Below are 24173 nucleotides of genomic sequence, written 5' to 3' on the forward strand. Positions count from 1 at the left end.
CTTGCTTACGAACTCTATTCTTTTATTTAAAATCAGATAAGAATAATTATTAACTTTACTATTCACAAATTATCATTTGGCTGCTGTATAATTGCTACAACTGCTATATAAGAAATAAATAGAAATAAACAACAAAAGCTAGGACTGTGCGACTCATGGCAAAGACAGATGTCTAATAGTGCAGAGGAGATTGAACTTCGGTTCAAATTTCAGCACCGCCAGATACTTTTCTGCAGTTATCCAATGGATGAAAAACAAAAGAATGAATTGTTGTGTTCAAATGGAATTACTGATCGAATTGTTTCGAAGAGTCCCGACTATGATCTTATGCTGCCTGATTAGAGTCGCATCACAAATGATCTAAAGCATTGTTAGAAATTGAAGAAAAATTAACAATAATAGAAACCATGCTGGGTTTCTATTATTTGGAAAGTAGCGATAAAATATTGTGCTTTCATTGCTGAGAATTAAAAAACTGACAGTCAAACAGTAGACAAAGCATATCTAGTTCGATAACCGTTTGATCAAGTCTCTAACTCTTTCTCCTCCACAGTGAAAGCATAATATTTTACATGTGAATATACAGAATTAAATGTTTACAAATACACACGTACATATATTCATTATACGTGCAAAAGATGCATCAAATTATCTGAAATATGGCAGCAATCAAATTCTATGACTTCAGAGCTCCATATTTCTTTATCCTTTGATCTTCTGTAATTGTAGCAGTGGAGACATTTATTTAGAATTATAAACTATATCGAAATATCTCAAAAGCAATCCGACTGAGGTAATTTTTCCACAAGAAACGTATAGTCTGTTGTATTAAAATTTGACTAAGATAATTTAATGATGAATAAGAATAAATTATAGGATCGACAAAGAGATTGGTCATCAAAAGATAAACAAAATATGTATAATTGAACGTTGATTACAAATAGTGAAAACAAAGTGATATTATAATACGAGTTTATTAGATGCTAGTAAGATGTTATAAATCGATTTACATCTGGGCAAACGCAATGTAATCCTTTTGTTACAGAATACATATTTATATCTAAACGTATATAATATTAAATAAACTATATATATATTACAACCTCCTGCATGAAAATGTTAATTCTTGTAAATGAATGATGTACACTTAATTATGCTCTATACGTCGAAAATATTCGTTCCTAATTATACAATCAGCACAAAATCTTTTGGAGATACGAAAGCAATTCAGTGTAAAATATATATTTCTTTAATATTTTTATACTTTAGGTTTGTAGTGAGTTGCATGTTACTATGCCTTCTTTTCTTTACAAACGACGTAACATGCAATGTATCATAAACTGTTTTCAATTTATCCTGATAATATTCTTTGCTTCACATACGATACAATTTGCTCTAAACAGTTTTAATTAAGCAATTATTAATTTAAAGCGGTGGATGTTAATACAGCAACCCCCCTCTCGTAAAAACTGTGCGGTTCTTGACTAGGAGCAATATTCAAATCGACAGTAAATAACAGTTCGGTACGAGTGCTGTTCAAGTAGACCGGCAAGGACAATTTGCCATTTCTGATATCCTCCGTAGATGATCGCGCCCATCTTAGCATAGTGACTGGTAAATCCGTCATGATAGTTGAAGTTAAATACAATTGATTATCCTTACATTGCGCACCTTGTAATTTTAAACCGGTAACAGCAAAGGAACAGTCATCCGTGGCAATATTATCGCCGTCTCCGATAGTTACGTTTAATTGCAATTCCTCGAGTGACCAGCTATTAGCCTGCGCGATGCATTGTCTGGTTGCTGTGATATAAGCCTCAGGATTCAGCAAACCTCCCAGCCAAACTGGAAAACTCTGAAACCAATCACAATCGATTGATAATTTTATATCGAATCAATTTGAGCGAATTCAATGAAGAGTAAACATATTTCTGAAAAATAGTATAATTATATCATTCAGTGATAAAATATCTGGAACAGTGAAGCAAATGTAAGAAAATAATGAAAATTGAAATAAACCTTTATCTCCTTCGCACCGCCTTGGGAGACTAAACGCGAGACTTCCTGCAGTTGCGAAACCCTGTGGCTAAAATCGGTAATCCATTGTATGACTGTACAGCCTCTTGGCACAGTATATCTCCTCCAACCACCAGGCAGAATACCTTTTACTAATTCAGAAAGCATCGTTCTATGATAATTGGTCTGTTTCTTCTCGCCCTGTTAAAAATACATAAAACACAGTTATCTTAAACAATATTAGCCCAGTGGCCATTTTATATTTGAGAATAATAAAACAGAAATAAAACACTTACTTGACAAATTAATACGACATCTTCCAAGTCGTGGATAACATCTTGAAGTAATTTAGCTCCACTGTTGACTTCCCTCTCGAAGTATCTATATAATGGATCTTTGATATTCTCGACTGTTCTCTTCAAGGTTGGTAGATTCTTGGGAAGTAATTGTAACCAAGTGGAAGCCGAATTATGCAAGGTCCTCATCCAAGATGGTCGACCGTCTGCTTCAGCTTCTCTTGGCGTATCTAGAGACTCCTCATTCGAATACGCCAATTCGTCCTCATCCTCCAACTGCTGCATCTTAAGAAGCTTGGAAACCAAGTCGGTTCCTCTTGTAGTTAGAAGCACTTTTTCCGCATTGTTCGGCAAGCCAAGCCAGGAAGGTGTCTGTCTATCCGAGAGTGATTCGATCCATTTTAAAAAGTGATCACGTCTGGTGCCATCCGGCATCGTGATGTGTCTTTGATTACCCTGGGCGCCGTCGATATTGGCGACAAGGGCAAAATCAGCTTCGAAGGAGCGCGGAGTGAAGAGTTTACGCAGAAAAGAAGCCAGGAGACGTTGATCGAAATCGTTGTCAATTTTGCCACCATAGATGCATTGAGAGAGGAGAGTCACTAGAGCATCCCAAGGCACCTTTTCTGGCGGCAGATTTGTCCTGCCCATAGCCGTAGCTTCAATCCATGTATCCAAAGTGTCGCAGGCAACTCTCAAGTCGCTCTCGTTGAATTCATAATGCTTTGCCCAGCCCAATGGCGCATAACGTAGACGTTCCTGTACGATTGCATGGAACCACGCGAGCAGGAAGTAGAGACGGGCTCTCTCGTTGGGCGCTCGCATCATCCTTGAAGCGGGAACGGTGCTAAATGTGCGCAACAAGTTTGCTCGTATGCCAGGAGGCGGTTCGAACACAAATATTCTACCAGCTCTTAATAGATTCACCGGCACCTTAGAATTAATCTCCATTGTTAGGAACAGTCGGAAACTAGCGTGCGGCTGAAGACTGTGAAGCTTCTTTTCCAGCTGCACCAACCATTGCGGAGCAAGATGTACGTTTTTCAACAGCACCCATCTGCCGGCCTTCACAGCCATATTTATAGCCCGATCAGCCTGATTAAATCCTTCCGCCGATCCAATAGCAATACTGGCTATTTGTTTACCCAATTCTGCTGCTAGATCGTCGACTCTGCCCGAAGCGTCAAAGCCCGGTACTGAGCACAATAAAGCCGGCACAGTCGCTTTCAATTGGTCCTCTACAACGGATGCAAAATCGAGTTCAGCCTCCGCGGCCGGCATGAAGGATTCGTTGAAAGCAGAGGCTACTACTAGAGACGCGGCTGCTATCACGCGATCCGGTCGGAAAGCTTGTATTACCAGCAATTGATGCATTGCTGTTCCTGTGGGTGACAACGGTTTCTCCTCATCCCAGAGCTTCGGTACACATGTCTCAGGTGTAGGTGACTGCAACCACGCACCGAATTCCGAATTTTCCTGGATTTTTTCCGCGAGCTTTTTGAAAGCGGGCAATCTTATGCTCAGGCGCATCATCGCTTCCTGTTGCTCTGAGCTGAGATTGGGTACCGGAGGCGCCCGGATGTTAAGCACGCCTTCCTTACCGCGCAAGAAGAATGTGAACTCGCTGTCGTAGGTAGATTCTGAGGGTACACCCTTTAAATGAATACGGCAGAGCAGTAGAGCAAATGTTAACCTATCCGTATGCAACATTCCTCTGGCAACTCGTTCGTAACAGACAGAAAATAGATCACGCGTGATTTGTGTGAGCCTCTGACCATAATCTGACATACCAGATAATTTCGGGTTTTGAGACAATACGGATGTGAAGATGTCCAGGAACATCTTCAGTGAATACTGGTACAAAAAGTGTACTTGGTTGAGGCTGTCCATTGTGAAGTACATGTTTGAACACGCTTGAGAAAGAGGCATGTATTGCTGTGAGACTGTTTCGATTTCCGCTATAACCTTGTCCGTTTCCTCCACCTTCTTGCTGATGTCGGCAGCCTCCTGTTTCAGAGTTTCCAGAGTTGTGATCACGGAATCGTCGTCGAGAATCTTGCCCTTAGCATCGTTCAACGCTTGCAGCAAAGACTTTTCCAGTTGTCGCAATCTCAGGTGGAACTCGCCTTGAAGTTTAAGCAGATCGGATCTCTTCTCATCGATGTCAGGACGTTCGGCCTTTAGTACCTGATTCAAACACTGACTCTGCAGAGAACTTCTAGTAACGGTGAAGTTAACAAACGTTACACGTGAGCAGATGTCTGGCGGAAATTCCACCGTTGGATCTCTCGTCGACAAGAAGATAACGAAAGAAGGTGAGAGATCTATATCTTGGTCGCCAAGTGTAATCAGTACGCGCCCACCTGTTCGTCTCAGTTCTCGGTTCAACACAGGATTCAGTATAGGATCGTAATTCTCTACGTCCTGAACCAGAAGGGGATTACCGAATCGTAGAGCGCTCTCAAGATTTTTCCTAAATGAGTCATCCAAGAAACTGGTCTTCGTGATCTTCCGATCCTTAAACTCGTTCATAATGAATTCCGTCGCCTGACCAGATGGATCGATAATTAAAGGATATCTATTAAAGCGCTTCAACATAATCGCGTTCTCGGTGCACAGATCGTCGGTTGGCAATGCGTTCGCTTGCCATCTCAAACGTTCGTCCGGATTGGAAAGATATTCTGTTCTCGCAATATCAGGTCTGAATTGTAAGTTTGCGTGATGCAAATGTTGGCACCATGTGGTAAAAAGATTTTGGCGATACTAAAATAAAACACATTCCGTTGTAAATTAACAAAACTCCAAATGTAAAAGAAAGAAATATTGGAAAGAGCTGAAACTTACGTGTTGATCGAAATAACCAGCATAGGCCAAGAAAGCGGAAGATAATAAAACGTCTCCGATTATCGTCGACATTTGACTCTTAAATGTTTCACTTGTTGCTTCCCATCTTTCTCTTTCGATAACCAAGGACTTTAACAAAGCGATTGATCTGTCCACCTTGGCTTGTACATTCTCCAAATCAGCTTTGATGGCTTGCGCTTGTGAGATAAGTTGAGCGTATTCCTCCTTGTAGGACGCTATGCTCTGCTCCAGTTGAGCAATCAAATTTTTCACTTCCTCGCCCTTTAGTTTATTAGTTTCTGCTTGTCGTTCCAAAGAATGGAGTTCATCGCGCAACGGTTCAACTCGCTTCAACATATCAGCGTATTCAATCTGGAAATATATTTATCTCTAAGGTTTATATTCTTGAAAATTATATAAAATGATATATACATCTTTTTCAGGTTTTAAACGATAAAATTTACCTGCGCTATGGCCCATTTCACCATAGGACCACAAGCTAAACTAGCACGATTCACTTTCTCAAAGTTATAGTCGGGATTGCTTAGATAGCGGTTCTTCATTTTTTCTCTCACCTCATCACTAATTAAAGAATTCATTAATCTCTTCGTTGTCTTTCGAAAATTAAATAATTTTTTAATTTCTATTGTAATATATCATTTTTGTCATATAAAAATATTTTGTATAATTACTTTTTTTTATCATCAGAAACTATTAATTCGGCAAAAAATTAAAAACCTATTGTAATTACTAATAAAATTAATACACATTTCATATATTACGCTGTTATATACTATTAATGTCATTATTTTCAATAAACAAGATCTAGTTAATGTTAGTAACAAATTAATTGGACATTGTTAACATGCAGTAAAAGAATAACAGTAGTTGTAATAAGTGGTTTTTGCCGTTAAAACTTGTTATTATACACATTATCTTTTTTAAAGCAGTTTTAAAATTGCTTGCCAAGTGAAGTGTATTTATAAGAAATATATTTATTAAAACTTGTTACGATATGTTAATTAAATAATAATATAAAATACATTGGTTCATTCATTATAATATCTAAAGAAAATGTCATATTTATAATTGAATAACAAAAAATAAAATCAATAAATATGTTTAAAAATAGTCATAAATATAAATTAATACTTTAATCATCAATGCAATCAAATATTGCAATTATGCACTAATATTATACCGTACGCGATATATCTAAGTTTGTGACAGTTGGTCCCTCCATATCGGAACAAGAAAACAAATAATGAATGCATGCTTACGTAATGTCCTCGGTACTGAAATTAGAGACAATAGTATTGATAAAATTGTCCCTCATGATGACCGCACGGATAGATTTCCAGTCGCTAGCATTTTCACCGAGCAACAAGCAGATAGATTCCAATGCGACCTTCACAATCGCTGGCGGATTCGCCATGGAGCGAACCTCGACTAAATGCTGTTTCTTTATTGATTTCACCGCTGTACGAACAATCAAAGAGGACATTATATAGTACAAAGAAGAAGATGCACATGCATTAGGCAAAGTTATGATAAGTTACGCGAGAAAAGATGTTGGCCTTCCTGCATAGCTGACCTATAGTGTTAGACTTAAGAGAGGCAACGTAAGTAACATACATGTTATGTCTTTACATTTGCAAAGAGATGGAAACGATTTAATAAAATATTTTCATTTGCAATATCTTTTCCTGAGATATTATTACTGTACGTTCTCCTTGCAGTTGTAATAACGCAGCGACGCAAGTAAGCGACGCTGAAACCGACATGTATTAAGGGAGACATGTATCAAGCTGTTAAAAATTATAGCTTGTTTTATATTAGAACCCCACGCACGAACGTTGAACATTCAGCAGGCCCGCAGTAGTCGCTCCCTTACGTGATGTACTCGGTGTTGAAGTTGACGATAGTAGGAATAAAGCTGTCCTTCATTATAACAGTACGAATCTGCTTCCAATCTGTGGCACTTTCCTCGAGCAACAGGCATATAGATTCAAGAGCTAGTTTTACTACAGCGGGCGGATTCGCCATGGATCGGATCTCGACCAGGTGTTGTCGCTTAATTGCCTTCACGGCTACACTCAATGCAAATATTTCTCAGCGCAAACATTCCAGAAAGCAATTATACCGTAATTTTAAAACGGCATTAATTCGAAAACGTCAATTAAACGAAAGATAAATTATTTTATTTATCCAAATTATTTCTCAAAATAAAATTTTGAACGATTTAATTATAATTATTTGATTAATCTTCAAAATATTCATCAATAAATTTGTATAATAATGCAGTAAAGAATACTGTTGAAGATACATACCATTTTGAGCATCAACAACAGCTGGTTCAACCAAGGCAAGATCTGCCATGACATCGTCTCTCTTCTGATTTATAGCTACTGTTTGAATAGCCAATTGTTGTTGGATCTCTTGACTTTGCACTTTCTTCTTCTTAGCTTCCTGCTGATCTTTGACCATTTGCCTTAATTTCGCATTGGCTGCTTCATTCTTAGCTTGCAGTTCCTATAAGAAAACAGGATAATATAGATGTGTAAAAGATTATATTCTATTTAAAAAAAGCATTAAAAAAACAAAAGAATGTTTCTTGTAAGTTCAGTTTATGCTTACCTGAGATTTAACGGCTAAGCTCTTCTGCATCTCCTCTACTTGCTCAACCGTTTCGGCAATTTTACTCAAACCGACATTTAGATGTAACTGTTGCTCTTCTAGGTCACTTCTCTTCTCTTGGTACAACTTGACGAAGTGATTAATAAAATCTAAATAATGGCGCGGCGTAATTGCCATTGTTCTGGCGCCTCTCTTGGCCAACCGTGTGTTTGCTTTGTGCAAGGTTTGGTGAACGTAAACGCACGCATTTATCACGGCATCCCTGTGTGTTGGTAGTGGTGGGATCAACGAACATACGGATGGAAAGAAGTCCGGACACTTCCACATAGGTCTCTCCAAGTCAACACGATTAGTAAACTCTTTGCCGACTTGGAACAACGCATTGTCCGACCAATCGCCGAACCAATTCAGCACGCATCTGTTGAATAACGCAGGCGATGTTGCCGCGCGATCTTTCAGACCGTCTGTACTTGGATTCATTGTGAAAACGACGTGTAGATTCTTCATAACTTGGCCGGTGAACCATTTATACAATTCCTCGTTGGAATCTAACATTAGACCCTCTCGCTGGGCACCTTCTTTGCATTGTGTCATGAGTGTTGTGTACTCATCACCCTCGAACAATCCGGGTACTTCTCCGTTGGCGAGTAACGTATTCATACGTTCGAGGAAACCGGAATCCAGCACATTAGATTCATCGAGAATAAAGGCTATCTTTTCATCCTTGCAACCGGATCGTCTCAACACTTGCCGTAAATCTTCGTCAAAATCTTCACCAGTATACTTATTGTGTACCTATTGAAGATATTGATCGATTAAAAGAATGTATTTAAATTGAAATATTAAATATAAGATTTATTATCAAAACGATATATATATACAAAGCAGAATATGGAAATACCTTAATTTGGAAAATAGACAAGCCGTTCATCCATGCAACGAATCTCGACAGAGTAGTCTTACCAGCACCAGAGACACCAATGAGCAATAAGTGTCCCTGAGGCTGTCGGAAAATTCTGTCAATCCGTAAAACATGTTCAAGAACTTCATCGAAGAGTACCAGCGGCACATCTAACTCTTCTTCGTAAAATACTTTCAACCTTGCACGAACGTAATCTCTCAGCTCTTCTCTATTCACTGGCACATAGTCCTTTGACAGCCAATTACTATATAAGATTGGTCTGGCCAATGCTTTTTCTCGATCAACCGACATAAAGTGTTTCAGAGCCACAATATCTATATTCTTGTTCGTCCAAGCTCTCTCAGACTCCTCCACCAATCTGTCTTGGAATAGACGAAGAGCCTCATGGGCCCATAATCGCACTAGACCTTCCACGGAGAGATTATCAAGCGGTCTAATAGCTTCGCAAATGCCGCGCACCCAACGTGTCATTTCACGCGGAGAGTATACATAGTGTGGCTGCATGTCTTGAGTAAATCTTTCCTGGGAGGCCAGATAGAACTCCACCATTGCATTCGTTAAAGGTTCCGCATAGCCTCTCAGATTAGGCGTCAATCTATAATTTTGCAGAAAAATTTCTCTTGTATTAATTGATATTTGGATAATGTTTTTATTACAAAAAAAGAATATATTTTATGAGTATTACAAATAAATATAAACAATGAACAATTCTTGAAATAATGTATAATATTGAAAGTAATTTGCAACTAGCATGAAGTTCGATTGTTCACTTCATATACGTTTCGTTAACATAAGATTTAATTGAAGATTGTAACTAAAAAAAGATAAAACAAAAATAATAACCTATTTCTCGAGAACGTACATTTCATACTTCAAAAAATTTTTACCTGAGCATGGCACGCGTGAATGTGCCATAAATCTGTTTGAGTGAAGTTTCGCCAGGATAATCAACGTAAATAACAGGTACGTGTCGCAAGAACCTGTGACTAAGAGGTTTCCTGCCAGGATCTGTAGGCGGATTACAAGCACCTACAAACTGAATTCTTTCCAGAGTAACCCATGCTTGATCACTGGTTCTATAAAATCCTTTGTGTTCTACTAATTGTCTCAAGAAAGAGATCACACGTTGCGTCCCATAATTATCCATATCGGGTAAATTAATTTCGTCACAGAACAAAACCAGCCATTTGCCCAATTGAACTGGGGAGAGTATAACGCCATTAGGCGTTTTACGATATTCGCAATAGTGATCAAACGTTTTGAGTAACAGTTCGGGTGTCGTCGCGGAAGAGAAGTTAAGTCCGACAACTTCCATATCTGGAAGTGCTCGCAAAGCAGAGAATAAAGTCATGGTTTTACCAGAACCAGGTGGTCCACAGAGCACTAAATATGCAAAAAAAAAAAACAATATATTTAATATATTTAAATACATAAAAATAATATAGCAATAATGCATATGTTTGTTACAAGTAATCACTTACCTAAAGGCTTATGTTCAGCCAACCAAGTATATAGTAGACTCTCGTGTCTCACGGTATCTAAAGTCGGTACGACAATATCCGGACTAGCTACCTTGTGAGTCTCTACTTCAATTTGAGGAACTTTGTTGCTCCACGGTAACCATTCACCATGTATGTTTACTTCAAAGTCTATAATAGGTATATTATTTTGAGAAGGTAAAGGTACAGTTGTGATAGATCTAATAAAGTCACCCAAGTCGGATCTAACTTTTAATTTAGCGTCTCCCGCAAAGCTCCATAAAAGCGCGTAAACCAAGCACTTGGGCATGTAACGTTCCAGTTGTTCGCCCGGCAAAGGAAAGTCGATATGAGAGTGATTGTACTGTAGTACATTGCGAACGGCTTGATTTAGCATGGAGAATAGAGAACTAAGAGCTCGCAAGCGCGTAAAGTCCATTATGTGTTCCTGCTTCATGGCATACTCCAAGCACCTCACTACTAAACCATCAGGCGCGAAGTAACTCTGCATGATGCTGGCGACTTCTCTCTGCACCGTTAACGCAGGTGATATAGTGTCTTCCTTATCCGAAGCTTTCTTGCCAAGATTATCTTCCTCGCCGTCTTCCAATGGGATGTTTCGTAGTCGTAGCATGTAGTTTTCAAATATCATTTCCGTTGATAGCACATCCTCTGAGAACCAAACCATACCGCATCGCGACACGGTGGCCAAAGTAGCGTACTTAAGATCTTGCACTTCAAACATAACTCTCACATTCGGCGGTAAGCTCAGGCGTTCACCATTAGGTAAAGTAAGAAGCTTGTTATCATCCAACACCGAGTTCAAGTTCTCGACCCATTCCGGATCGACATCTCCGTCGAATATGATCCATTGTCGCTTGTTGATTTCACCTCTGACGTTGTCGATTATCTTCCTCAATATATGCGTGAACAAACCATCCGTCCATTCGCGCGTATTTGGGTCCAACACGCCGTACAATGTTTCTTTGCTAATCGCTTTGGGATCAATTACATGAGCGACACCTTCCACACCTTCAAATCGCTCCAGCGCTTTAAGCAGCACTTTCCAGGCCGTTGTTTTACCAGATCCACTCGGGCCAACCATCATTAATCCATGATTTAAGTTACAAATTTGATATAGTTGAAGTACCTAAATAAATAATATAATAAATAGAAGAGTGCAAAAAATAAAGATAATTCACGATATAACAAAAGAAAGTAAATAAAATATATTAATAATTATAGACACGATTATATTTAGATTTATCTCACCTTCTCTACCCATGTCTCACCGACCAAATCCTTAGTATGCATAAACAATATGAAAATTAAGTCTTTAAGCATGTTATTAATGTATTTGTAAAATACATAAGAGATAATTATTATCTTCAGTGAATATAATTAGTATCTCTTTATTAGTATTGATAGTGTATAAGAATAGTTAAAATTATAATTAAAATTAGTTAAGCATCCTTTTCTATTAAAAAAAAAATGTATTACCTTTTCTTGCCAAGCACCTCCTTGTTCATCTCCTTCGCCGCAAACTAGGTATTCTTCAGTACAAACTTTCCTGATTTGATCCTTCAATCCTGAAATAAAATGCGTACATTTATATAGAGATTTGTGTAACCATCTCTATCTGTAAAGATACACATTATTGAAATATAATTTACCTTTCATTTCCGCGCGAATGTAATTCACGTTGGGAAATACATCACTGAGTAAACTGAATAATAATGGAATATCTTCAGCAACTAATTTGGGAACCATCGTCTCACAAACAGATTGAATAAGTATTTCTTGCTCAGGTAGATTCTCAGCAATCGAGGCTTCGTCGATATTGGTTTCGCCACGGCTCTGCATGCCTTCTTTGATTTTTTGAATACGATCGCGTTTTACGTTTCCGGCAGAAATCAGCACAGATTTAAGTGCACGTAGTCCGAAATCGTAATGGGATTGATTAGAAAGCTGTTCATCGCAAAGCCTAGGAAGAGAGAAAGATTCGATAATGTAACAAACATTATTTGCTAATAACAAAAAAATACTTATATGTATAAAATACGTACTTGAAGAATGGCACAATTTTACACGCCAATTTTTCTGCTGATCGGAAACCTTGACTGAAGAGCATCACTTCAGCGATCAGTTGCCGATCAGGTGTGGTCATAGCAAGCGACCTGAAAAGTTTCTTCAGGTTGTCAGGTAGATTGGATCGTCCGGCATATCCGGGATTCATGGTGATGAATATAGCCATGTCGGTGGAGACTTTAACCTGCTTTCCAACCAATTCGACACAAAGGGTTCCTTCTTTCTTGCCTTCCATCTGACTCTTGAGTGCTTCCTGAATCGTCTGCACTTGTTGAGAAACGGCAGATAACATTCGTTCTTCCAAACGATTAAATTCATCGAAACAACCCCACGCACCCACTTGACAGAGACCAACAAATATACGACCCATTGCCTATAAAAAATAATGACAATATAAACTATACATTTCTCTTTACTAATATTATTAAGCTAATTTTTGTATTTACCTGGAAATCGAATGTTTCGTCGCAATTAAATACCAATACGAATCTTCCGAGCTGATGGCCTAATGCTTTCACAGATTCAGTCTTTCCTGTACCAGCAGGTCCGAATGGTGAACCACCAAGTCGAGCTTCTAATGCTTGCGTCATTGTTAAGTAGCATCTGTCGGTCAACGGTGTCTGTACCAGCCGATCTTGTACTCCTAAGTATTCGAATCCATAGAAGAACTTAGCATTTGCCATATGTATTGTAAGTTGCTGAAGCTCTTCTGTTTGCCTAGGATCAAAATAAAATCTCATTTCGCACAGCCATTCGAAGGCTTTTGGATTCGAAACTCTGTTAGCGATCAATCGTCTTGTAACAGTGCGTTTGTGTACAAATTCGTTGATTAAATGTTCCAACTTCTTTCTCCTTAAAGGTGGCTGTTCTTGAAGAACAGAATCAGCCAGGACATTCAACGTGCCTTCCACTTGTATCAAAACTCTCTCCAACGAATTTTTGCTCGGATCTGCTTGCACTTCGTGAAGAGCCGCTTCTACGTCTTCTGACCATAAAATTTGTGCAGCTAGAACTATTATCTGAGCTTGATAGTTGTCGCACCAGGACATAAATGCTTGTGGATTTATATTTCCGTCCTTAAATTGTTTAATATCTTGTACTGCTTTCGCAAGGCTTGAAGCAAGCGTTACGCGCATTTCTTTCTCCACAAGCGACAACCACTCGTTGATTTTAGGATGATCTACTGTAGATACCGGATTCTGGAATATAACTTCTTCACCCTCGCGTGAAGCAACACCAGTGATAACCGTGTTGTCTTCGTTCAATAAAATAGCTGCTACGCCAGCGAACATTTTTTTGAAATGTTTCTGCAACCTTGCAACATTTTTGCTATTACCAATAATCTCTAACAAGTCCTCGTCGCCGACAAAGTAAAATCGTGGGAAAGAAGTTCGTTCTCTTTCTAGGTATTCTCCTAATGCCTTTTGTATCTTGCCAAGAAGATCAGCAAGACGTTCGAGCGCTCTTTGAACGCCAGGAATGTTCAGTACATCTGTAACCATAGGGGATTTGGAGACTTTCTTCATGAGTCCCAAGAACTCGGAACTAATACTTTGGAAACGAGATGTTTCCACTGGTAACAACGTCTTGATATCTGCGCTACCGGAGAAGATGCCTTCGAGATAAACCCATCGTCGCTGTACGTCTATCCATACATCGAATAGAGCATTAATCCTATTTAATTTTTCTTCCCACGTCAAAGCTTCTTCTTCAAATACCTTATAATATGGCGATAGTTTCATAGCTGCCACTGAATTGATATGTTCTTTCACCTTATTGAACAAATCATCCCAACCACGAATCAGTCTACATTTATTTTGGTAATTTATCAAGTCCAATTCATATGTTTGCCATGACTCGCGTACTTGCTTCAAGAACTCCTCGAGTGCCATTTCGCCCTGAGCTACGAGAATAATATCTTTAACTATACCTTCATTTTTTTGAAGATTTACGTCCCAGACTTGGCCGAGAGTAAGCTCGCTCAGTACCCAGTTTACTCTGAGCTGTTTTGTCAATTGTTTCCAATGCCTTTCTTTGAGCGCGTCAGATTTCAGTTCTACAATCAGCATATTTACTTTCGTATAACTCTGCAACATTTTCTTTACGTATTCGTAAGATGAGTATTGCCTCAATCTCGCTGGAAGTTCCTTCAACTGCGCCATCATTGTATCCAATTGTTGGCGCAATTTCCGCGGTTGTACAGAAAGCCAAGGTTTCTCTCGCGTTTCATCAATTTGTGCCCATATTCTTGATAATTCTGACCAAACTCCCCTCAAGTCCTGTAGCTCTTCAAATACTACCTGCATTCTATCCTCACTGGTCGATATTCCGCCTGGTTCTTGCAATTCTAACGCCTCTTTGGCCTTGGCTACATTATCCCTCTCTTCTTTAAGCCTAGCAAATTTACTCTCGAATAATTGCAGCTGTTGCAAAGCATCGTCTGGTCGTAAATGGCCTTCCACCGGTTTACCCCTTTCCCAGTCACTGAGGAAATCGGTAGTTCTTGTTTCAACCGCTTTATCTTCAGCGACGATTTTCATTTGCAAGGACGCAACTTGAGTTTGAATACTAGTATCTTTGCGTTTGATTATTTCATTAAATGCACCCCATTCTCCTTCTATATTATCCACATGCAACCAAGAAGATGGAAATTGGAATCTTTGACGTTCGAGTATTCTTTGACCTTCGCGATATATGTCTACTTGTTTCTCCCATGCTTTCATCTTACGCTTCAGAGATTGCACATATGTTATAAAACCGACTGCATCAGATGTACTAGCTGCTTCGATGGATTGTTGTTCTAGATCGCTCCGAGATTTCGATACTTGAGAGTGAAAGCTCGCCATCTCATTACCCAGAAGTGTCCCGAATTTACCCAAAGTTTCTTTATGCCACGAATCGTACTTTAGGGATACTTTACTCTGCACCTTCGCGAAGTCTATAATCACAGGTCCAAATTCACGTCTCGTATCGGAAGTATCAAATGTGGTTCTTGTTTTCTTTATGTCATTGAGACATTTCATCCATAAATTAATATTTTCGCCCAATTTGCCATAAAGATTGCCTGGCTGCAAATCCCAAAGGGCTTGATAGCGTAGCCATTGATCGACATAATCTGCAACATCCTTCATCTTGGATTCAACCGCTTCGTATGCTGCCTCCAACGGTTGCTTTCCAGTGGGTAATTTTGTAAGTAAATTTCTGTATGTGCCTGATTCAGGTTTATCTAGTCCGACTTGATATCTCGAGCTTTGGAGACGGACCTGCGAAGTAACAATTGCTTGCCATGCAAATAATTGTTGCATTATCTGAAACCTTGCATCTTCGATGCTAGGATATAAATACATAGTCTGATTGGTAATTCGGACTTCATGAATCTGATTTTGAATTTTAGGATCGCCGCCGGGTTTATGCGTCGGCTGTGTAGGAGCGTCCGTGTCCATACTCAAATCCACTTCCTTTTTGTGACCGGTTAAAGCATCAGTCCACGCTTTTATTCCAGCTTCCAATCTGGCAGCCAAATTTTTCTCCACCTCTTCGTCGAGTCTTGCTACCCAGATATGTAAGTTAGAATAATTCTTCAGAGATAATTCATCTACTGATTTCTGTATCTTTGACAGTATATCGGCAAACGTGTTTGCGGAATAAGGACACGTTTCAAGAGAACGAACATCCACATCTAATTGTTCTTCCACAACTAAAAGATCTTCGACCCTTTCTTGAAACGACACGACAGCATCCGACAAACGTTGCACGTATTGATCGAGTTTGTAGCTCTCCCAAACTAGCGCGATACCCTATATAGACAATCAAGTACAGTTGTATTATTAGAAACATGATATATAGAAAGCAAATATAGAATAGTGAATATATCACAAATTTTATATAAAACGATGACTTACCTCGGAAATCAATGCTAAGACATCCTTACGCATACCAGCGACTAAAGGAATAATACTGGCTTTATCCTCGATCTAAGAAGAGATTTGTAACATTATTTTTTTAATTTGCAATGCGTAATAATCTCAATACAATTTTACGACATAAATTACAAGTTATCATTCAATACCGAACTCAGGAGTATGCATACTTAAAAATTTAATATAGATAATGTAGTCATATGTGATAATATTTATGATAATTGGTATATTCATATCAATAGACGAAACAATGATATGTATTGCCTCCAAGCAACTTTTCGGACATGCGGATAGCCTCATTTCTTAAAATTTAAATAGATTTGTATTGCAAATTTATAATTGCATATATATCCGCCTTTATACTAATTAGTTTTATTTAAAATTTTGGTTTACATTTTCTCCTTTAGAATATTTATGAAATTTCTAAGTAATTTAAAAATGCTTGTAACTTCAGACCTCCCGCACATCCGTACAAGCCTACATGTATTTGAAAATAATTGACGTAACATTCGTTAAATATATAAATCAGTAAAAAAAGTAAAAAAATAAATTATGTGTTATCTTGCATTACAGATTTATCTACAATAGCTAAGCAGGCAGACAATAATGCATTTGCATATATAGGCAAGATGCATAATTCCTGGAAGCGTCAAGTATTGACTACCTTTAGTGCGGGACAATGGGGACTCCGATTGGTAAGCTAAAAATTATAAATTAAATATTGGAGATCCAAGAAATTAGAGATATCAATTATTCTAACATTTACCCTCCAATACCTGGCACTATTACCCTAGCGTAATCTATCGTTTTGTTCGGACTGTTAAAGCTTTAAGTTGCCTATATTATTGTAATTTATAAAATATGCGGAACAACATCCAGAAAAAAAGAAATCGATCATTTGCTAGAAATTGTTTAACTTCTGAATAATGATTACTAAGAAATTATTATCAATTATCTTACCTTCTCCAATGTTCTCTCGTAAGTTCTGATGCTTTCAATCAGACTGATGGCGAAGGGATACAATTGATTCGCCTGGTGAGCCTTATTCACGATAGGTAGAGGCACACGAAATCCGAGATTTCTCAAATTTCTCACTTCTTTAGATAACGTAATAATCTCAGGAAGGAAATTCACTTTCAATTTTAGCACATTGCCGCGCCCTGTTCTTGAACGCACGCTCTCGATCGTAAAGATACGTCCAGTTACACCAAGATTTCGTGCCTGCACCTTGCGTGCCCAGTCATCAAAAATTTCTTGCGTTGACAGTTTCATACGGAAGCTATCTCCGTCGGCTTTCAGTTTCTGGCCCTCGATATGACTTTCCCATCCTTTGCCTAAATACACACATGTAACGTTAAGTTGAGAAAATATTTTCTATAGTTCAAAAATTGAAAGAGAGATTACCTAGGACATCCTCGACCCGTTTTAAATACATTGTCAATTGGTAATCGATTTGTTTGACCCATATTATCGATCCAGCTACAGGTGGCAAATCTCTCACCATACTCATTCTGCAGCATTTGCTTTGCGCATATTGAACCTACAAAGAATTTATCGCAGTCATTACGATGTATACATTTATTTAAGCTGCAAGTCTGTCTAAAGTTAAAGCGGTCTTAATATTCATTTAATACCTTGAACTTTTCGTGCAGGGCCTCGATATCGTCTTTGACTCTCTGTATAAGTTGCGTCTGATACTCTCTGATGGCGCCTCGAATATGCGGCCGTACGAAGAGCGCGTTAAATCGTGAAAATATCCTGAACATTTCATTCGCGTTCTTGGCCGTGCCCAATTGATCTCGGAGGTGTGCGGTAATTCGCGCTTCCACGCGCTCGATACGCTCCTCGTATCTGTGCACCGCGGCGTCCCAGGACTCCTGTCCTTCCTTGGTAATGTCTAGACAATCCACTTCCTTTACATTCTCGTACGCCAAGTTAACTTCGCTGATAGCATTGGCGTCGGCGGCATCCAGCGCGAATTCCACCTTCACGTTATCGTTATCGGCGTTCTCCATCGTGGAAGTATTGCTGCTCTGGCGTACGGTAGGCCTGAGCACGCGAACTATCACAGTTCTCAGTTGTTCGTGCTGACGTCGGAAGCGGCGCATGTGCTCCATCCTCGACTGCAACTTTTTATGCGCCGGCAGTACTCTCCATACCATCTTCATGTGTTCATCGCGCTTCTTCTTTACAACGTCCCTCAACAACCCTGTAAGTTTGTCGTACTCGTCATCCCAAGTGGTGAACACTTCGAAGCATTGAGCCATGACTTTCTCGAAATCATCGAATGGAATGTGCATCAGGCGTCGGGTACCCAGCACCTTGAGCAACTGTTGTCCCAAATCCCTCGAAATAGCCTCTACCAATCTCAACACTCTTTGAATGGGATACTTGGTGCTTCTGATTTTCCTCAAGTGCATGAATATCTGCTGCACGCTGCTGCGTATTCGTTCAAGTTCAGTAGCTGACAGCAAATCATTGATCGGAAAGTCTTTCATCAGTGGATTGTAATCGTTGACGGTGGCTAGCGCTTGCTTCAAGCCGGTGTCAGTGTCGAAACTGACGGTGGCATGAAACCGCTTGCCATGCTTGAGTATATCGAGCGTCAGGGAGATTTCGATGCTCTCCCGTTTTTCCTGAATGCGATGCAATGCTCTCTCGAGGTTCAACCAGAACGATATCTCCTGAAGGGCCGTACCCGATTCCGGATCACGGTTCAATTTCGTCACCTTCTGGATCTCCTTTATCCACTTGTTGACACCATTCTGCAACTGATTCAGGAATGTCGAGTTCTCGACCTTGTCGCCGAAATCTGCGACTTTCGGTTTACGACCCTCCTCCTCGCACTGTTTAATAACTTGCGCGACGATCGGATGAACCGGTAACGAGATCTCAGGGATATCGATATTCTGCTGTAAATGCAGCAGGCCCATTTCAAGTTCTGCAATCTTCTTCTCGACTAATGGTACCATTTTATCCCCATCCCTATGGGCGCGACCTGTTTCCTTCACGTAACTCTTGAAATAAGGTGCCATGGTTTTGCTTATCGCGTGCAAAGTTTCATACGGTGGCCCATCAGAGAACGTAATCAGACGCACTTGCGAATGAATGGATTTATCAGCCTCGACAACAAGACCACGTTTTGTTAGAACTAGGGAGGCCATTTTTGGATTTGAAAAGTGTATCTCATTTGATAAATAATAAGTGGCATTCTCCTTGTCTTCATCTCCCTCGCCACTATCTTCTTCTGTAAAGAGAGTGCTTTGGTTAATACATAAAGGATTTAATTCAATTTTAGTTTTTTAACAATTATCACAATAATAGTTAATTTCAGAAAGAAATAAAAAAAAACAAAATATTGAATTTATCAATATCTTGTCTAGACAAGATCTAACTTAAAACAGAGATTTAAATATTTAAATTGACTGCTAAAGTATATTCACATGAAGAACATTAGAGTATTAAAAATATATACAGGGTGTTTCAGAAATAATTGGCCAAACTCTAAGAGCATATTCCACTTATTGTAAGAATGAAAAAGTCATATAAATATGGGTTTGGAAACGCTTCCTTTCCAAGTTATAAACATTTCTTATTTAAATTGTATGTGTTTATGTCAGATGGCATGCCTCGCTTCGACGTTTTATGAATTGTGCTTCTATTCCACCTTCTAAAGTAAACAATCACCCGTATTCATAATTCTTCCTTATTTTAAGGATGGAGAAAGCCTCCATGAAAGATTCCTCGATTCTCCAAGGCCTCCTTGTTTCATAAATGGATCTTAAGTCTGCCTTCCCGAAGGAATATTTTAGGAATTTTAATAGCCTACTGAAGGCAGCATGTCATAATATATAATATATGCAAACCTAATATCATGAATTACAAATAATAAAGATTATAAAAGCATTGTTAATTAAATAAAGTCGTGATTAAGCATTTTGCAACAATAATGGACAAAAATAAAATTAATAGCGAATTTGATTAGACGCACTCACTGCGCACTGATGCACATTAAAACTGTTATACATACACAAAATAACATAAATATATGTTTATAAATAAACATGGAAATCGATTAAATTGTGAAATACTCAATATATTTTATTGTTAGGTAAAATATGTATTTCATAATTCGAAATATTTGCATTTTATTTTTATACTCAAATTAAGTCAATGTACAACGGCTTTAATATGCATCAGTGCTTCAAATCGGATTCGTTTTAATACTTATTATACGAAGACAGAGAAAATACTTTTGACGCAGTTTATTTTCGGAAAAAAAAACTATCGAAAATAATTATCGATGCGACAGGTCTAAATTAAAAGCTATCGAAAATACAAAGATCAGTGTAATGAACTAAATTTGGTAGTTTGTTTATGAAGGCTGCACCTTCTCCTCAAGGAAGCTCGTAACCTTCCTTGAAAAAAGGAAGCTAATAAAGTTCCTTGTTTGATCAAGGAAGGTTTATGAAACGTGAAATAAGGAACAAGGAGTCCTTATTCCTCAAGGAAGAACTATGAATACGGGTAAAAGATATTAGATAGGTCTGTATGGAATTGGAATCAGTTTTCATTTAAACATTTAAGAATGAAGATAAAATATAGATGTAAGTATAAAATAAAATATATGTATAAGTATAAAATAAAAAAAATGTTTATAACTTGGAAAAAAAAGCATTTCCGAGCCCATGTTTATATGACTTTTTTTCATCCTTACAATGAATGGAATATGCTCTTAAAGTTTGGCAAACTATTTCTGAAACACCCTGTATAATAGTCATACATGCGCGCGCGCGCACACACACACACAAAATTTCATTATTCAATGATTAACACATAAAAATAGAGGAGTAATGTTTATCGCCAAGATTATAAATCTAACGGAGATTACACGTAGACGATGCCTGCGCAGTAAAGCGCAAACGCGGCAGAATCCACGGATTTGTTATCAAATTACGCGTTAACCACTGCGCGTTCGCCAAGCCGCGATGCAAGCACGCGTGAGAATTGCGAGAATGTCGATGGGAATCGAGGTGAAGATCATGAAGGAATGAATTGTGCGTCGCCTACGTAATTAATCGATATGCGCCGATACGCACTTATCGATCTCATCAGCTCGAATGAGTCATATTTGGCGGGAGAGCGGGGCGTGAACACGCCGCGATTGATTTTGCAGGATGAGTCTACCTATAAAATCGTGTATGTACATATACGTGCGAATGTACCGTTGCACGTAGCTCGTTAATGTATTTGATAATGGAGGAGCCTCGCATCGGCCGGTCGCCGACTGACGGCCGATTCTCGTCATTCCCGGAGAGAACGAGAACAATGACGAAAGAACGATGATATAATAATCGATCGATCTCGCGCTTTACCTTTGCTCGAACTCCTTTGCACGTAGAGCGAGCTGACTTGCGAATCGCCGAGGAACTTGCGGATGCAATCCTGGTTATAACGGTCGTCGAGCGCCAGGCTGAACGCGGGCGGCACCACATCCTCGTCCGGTAGCAGCACGGTGACGGCCTTACGTAGATAGCTGGCGAACGTCGGATACTCGACGATCGCGACGTTCTGCGACTCCGGGGACGGTTCCCCGGAGCCGTCCAAGGAATCGCCCATGCCGGGTCGATTGGTACCTGCCACTCGATCGCTACCACTCGTTCACTGCTTTAGGATCGTCTTTCGGTGGATGATCGTGATCACCGGAGGGGTAAAGCGAACGATCACCGACCCCCTCCACCGCCGGAATGAACTGTCAAGCGACTGAAGGCGACACGAGCGGCACGAGCACGCACGAATTAACACGAACGTCACGAACTATGCGGTTCTTCGAGCTTCCGAATGAACTCGATAAGTTCGAAGCTTTATCTATGATTTGCACTTTCAACTTTGCAAATTGATGCCACAGCTGACAATTACATTGGACGATAACTATCGAGCCTCTAGACAATTAATTTTTCTTATCAATGGAAGATGAAAGGTATTTGATAAATATCGACATTATCGATTGTTGGTATAAAATTTATCATATATAAATATACTTAATTTATATACACACGTTTAATGCAATATTAAATTTTTTATTATAATACTTTGTAAATAAGAATACATATTTTTATGATGTAATAATACTTTTCACTTGTATGCACAGTCAAACTCGCAATAAAAAAAAATTGTTGATTATTGAGTCATAAATATATGCATATGCTTACGAAATACAAAATAATAAATTATAAAATTAATATAGCATTATAAAGTAATTATTTTGAATTTTAAGATTTATGCGAACTTCATCTATAGATTGTCTATCTTTGATGCTTTATTGATGATGATAAGCATAATGTAAGGATTATTGCAGAGAAAACATAAAAATGAGAGTGCAAGAGGAACGAGAGTGCAATAGGCGGCTAAAAAATATTTCGATTTTTTGTTAATTGTTGATATCTGTTCAAAAATTCTGCTTATAAAATAAGGATCCTAAGGTAAGTAAATGTTTTTCACTGTCATTAAATATAAATGTACTATACTTTATTCAGAATTTAAAATGAGAATTTGAAAAATAAGATAGAAAGATATATATATATAGAGAGCTGTGGAAAATTAATCAGTTTAAAATATAAATCAAACTTATCTCTTTATTATTCAGAGTTTTCACGCACATTATTTTCCTCACTATCACTTGCATTATTTATAATCTCATCCTCAGAATTTTCTCCGCTTCCTATGAACGTTTCCTCATGAAGAAAAGGTGGCGGTAGTTTTGTGATAAATCGCATGGCTTGGGTTTCGAGAAGAATCTGTGGCATAGATGTAACCGATTCTTCATCTCTATTCTCACAGACTTCGATGGATGATTTATCAAAAATGTTCTTTTGTTTCAGCTCTCCTACAAGTTCGTTTTCATCTAACTCACTGATTTTTCCATGGACAGATGAATTATCATTTTTGATTTTATAAATAGAAGAAATCACTCTTCTGCGATCTAAATTATTGTCGCTTGATGACGATGACCATATGTAGTTAGAAGGCATTGGAGGTGGAGCAGGTGAAAACTGGTAATCCTTGTTATCCTCAGTACTCGATACAGGATTCCTTGACATATTTTTATATATACGTTGTAATGCCCTGGACTCTCGTTCAGACATAGACTTATGTTTATCAACTAAAGCTTCTTTCAACTCGCTCATAAAATTTTTCGCTAGAAGTTTATCTAACTTTTGTTGCTCTAATGAGTATTCATCTGTATCTTCGTCTAATGGTTTTAAATATTCCTCTTTGATATATTCTTCAAATACCTCGTCAAGTATCTGTGGATCTGAATCGATTATTACTGGCAAATCGAGATTCTGATTGATCGTTGCATCATCGATTACAGGTTGATTGCTTCTCAGATCACTGATTCCTGATCTTGCCATCAACAGGACGACAAATTCTGCCAGGCTTTTAGCTGTGTCAATCTCCTTGAATGCTTTATCTAACTTTTGCATCAATGTATCAGCTGTTTCATTATCGATACCAATATCCTGATTAATGCAATCATCAATATCTTTAAATGTTGAAAAAACTTGATTGTAAGCTAATTGCAATTTATAGGATGCCAAATCCAATTGGATAGTTGGATCGTGCCACTTAGCTTTGTTCTGCGTTCTAATAAAAAAAATCTCTTGTAATATGTTACTATTGTAATAAACATAAATACAACTGTAATAAACATCTTTCAACTTACTTATATCGAACTGGTTCTGTTTTGCAAGTACGATACGCATTAATAATTTCTGACAATTTAACTTTATATACTGTTAATTCTTTAGCTAAAATATGAATTATACGGGCTAATTCTGTTTCAGGAATTTTCTGGCAGGACTTTATCCAAGTATTGCTATCATATGCAATAGCTAATAAATATAACATTTCTGATTGTACCAGAAGATAGATGTTGTACAATCTCTATAAAAATATATATTTAAAAAAG

The 24173-nt window shown here is 38.4% G+C and overlaps 2 protein-coding genes across 7 annotated transcripts in view; both read right to left on the reverse strand.

Moving 5' to 3' along the window:
- Positions 1 to 417: 417 nt before the first annotated feature.
- Positions 418 to 22143, reverse strand: LOC108755847 (dynein heavy chain, cytoplasmic). Of its 4 annotated transcripts, none has more exons than XM_018499164.1 (21): positions 21577 to 22143; positions 17836 to 19448; positions 17606 to 17741; positions 17162 to 17535; positions 16184 to 16255; positions 12728 to 16078; positions 12260 to 12654; positions 11867 to 12177; positions 11694 to 11782; positions 11466 to 11495; positions 10197 to 11343; positions 9603 to 10098; positions 8695 to 9310; positions 7794 to 8588; positions 7487 to 7688; positions 6437 to 6635; positions 5621 to 5738; positions 5157 to 5528; positions 2313 to 5075; positions 2020 to 2217; positions 418 to 1855 (listed from the first exon to the last, which is right to left on the reverse strand). In XM_018499164.1, exons 1-21 carry the CDS (start codon positions 21818 to 21820, stop codon positions 1421 to 1423), a joined length of 13956 nt encoding a protein of 4651 aa, XP_018354666.1. In that variant the 5' UTR covers positions 21821 to 22143; the 3' UTR covers positions 418 to 1420. The 4 variants fall into 4 exon arrangements, with proteins under 4 accessions (XP_018354666.1, XP_018354667.1, XP_018354668.1 ...); XM_018499165.1 differs by lacking the exon at positions 6437 to 6635 and adding an exon at positions 7051 to 7246; XM_018499166.1 differs by lacking the exon at positions 11466 to 11495.
- Positions 22144 to 22799: 656 nt separating this feature from the next.
- LOC108755939 overlaps positions 22800 to 24173 on the reverse strand; it is a 4184-nt gene continuing 2810 nt past the window's right edge. For all 3 annotated transcript variants that reach the window (XM_018499391.1, XM_018499389.1, XM_018499388.1), the window contains 2 exons: positions 23928 to 24150; positions 22800 to 23848 (listed from right to left, as the gene is read on the reverse strand). In XM_018499391.1, the coding sequence (XP_018354893.1) occupies positions 22840 to 23848; positions 23928 to 24150 (1232 nt within the window). In that variant the 3' untranslated portion in view covers positions 22800 to 22839. The remainder of the gene's footprint in view (positions 23849 to 23927; positions 24151 to 24173) is intronic.

The sequence above is a fragment of the Trachymyrmex septentrionalis genome, unplaced genomic scaffold (genome assembly GCF_001594115.1).
Source record: "Trachymyrmex septentrionalis isolate Tsep2-gDNA-1 unplaced genomic scaffold, Tsep1.0 scaffold9, whole genome shotgun sequence".
NCBI lineage: Eukaryota > Metazoa > Arthropoda > Insecta > Hymenoptera > Formicidae > Trachymyrmex > Trachymyrmex septentrionalis.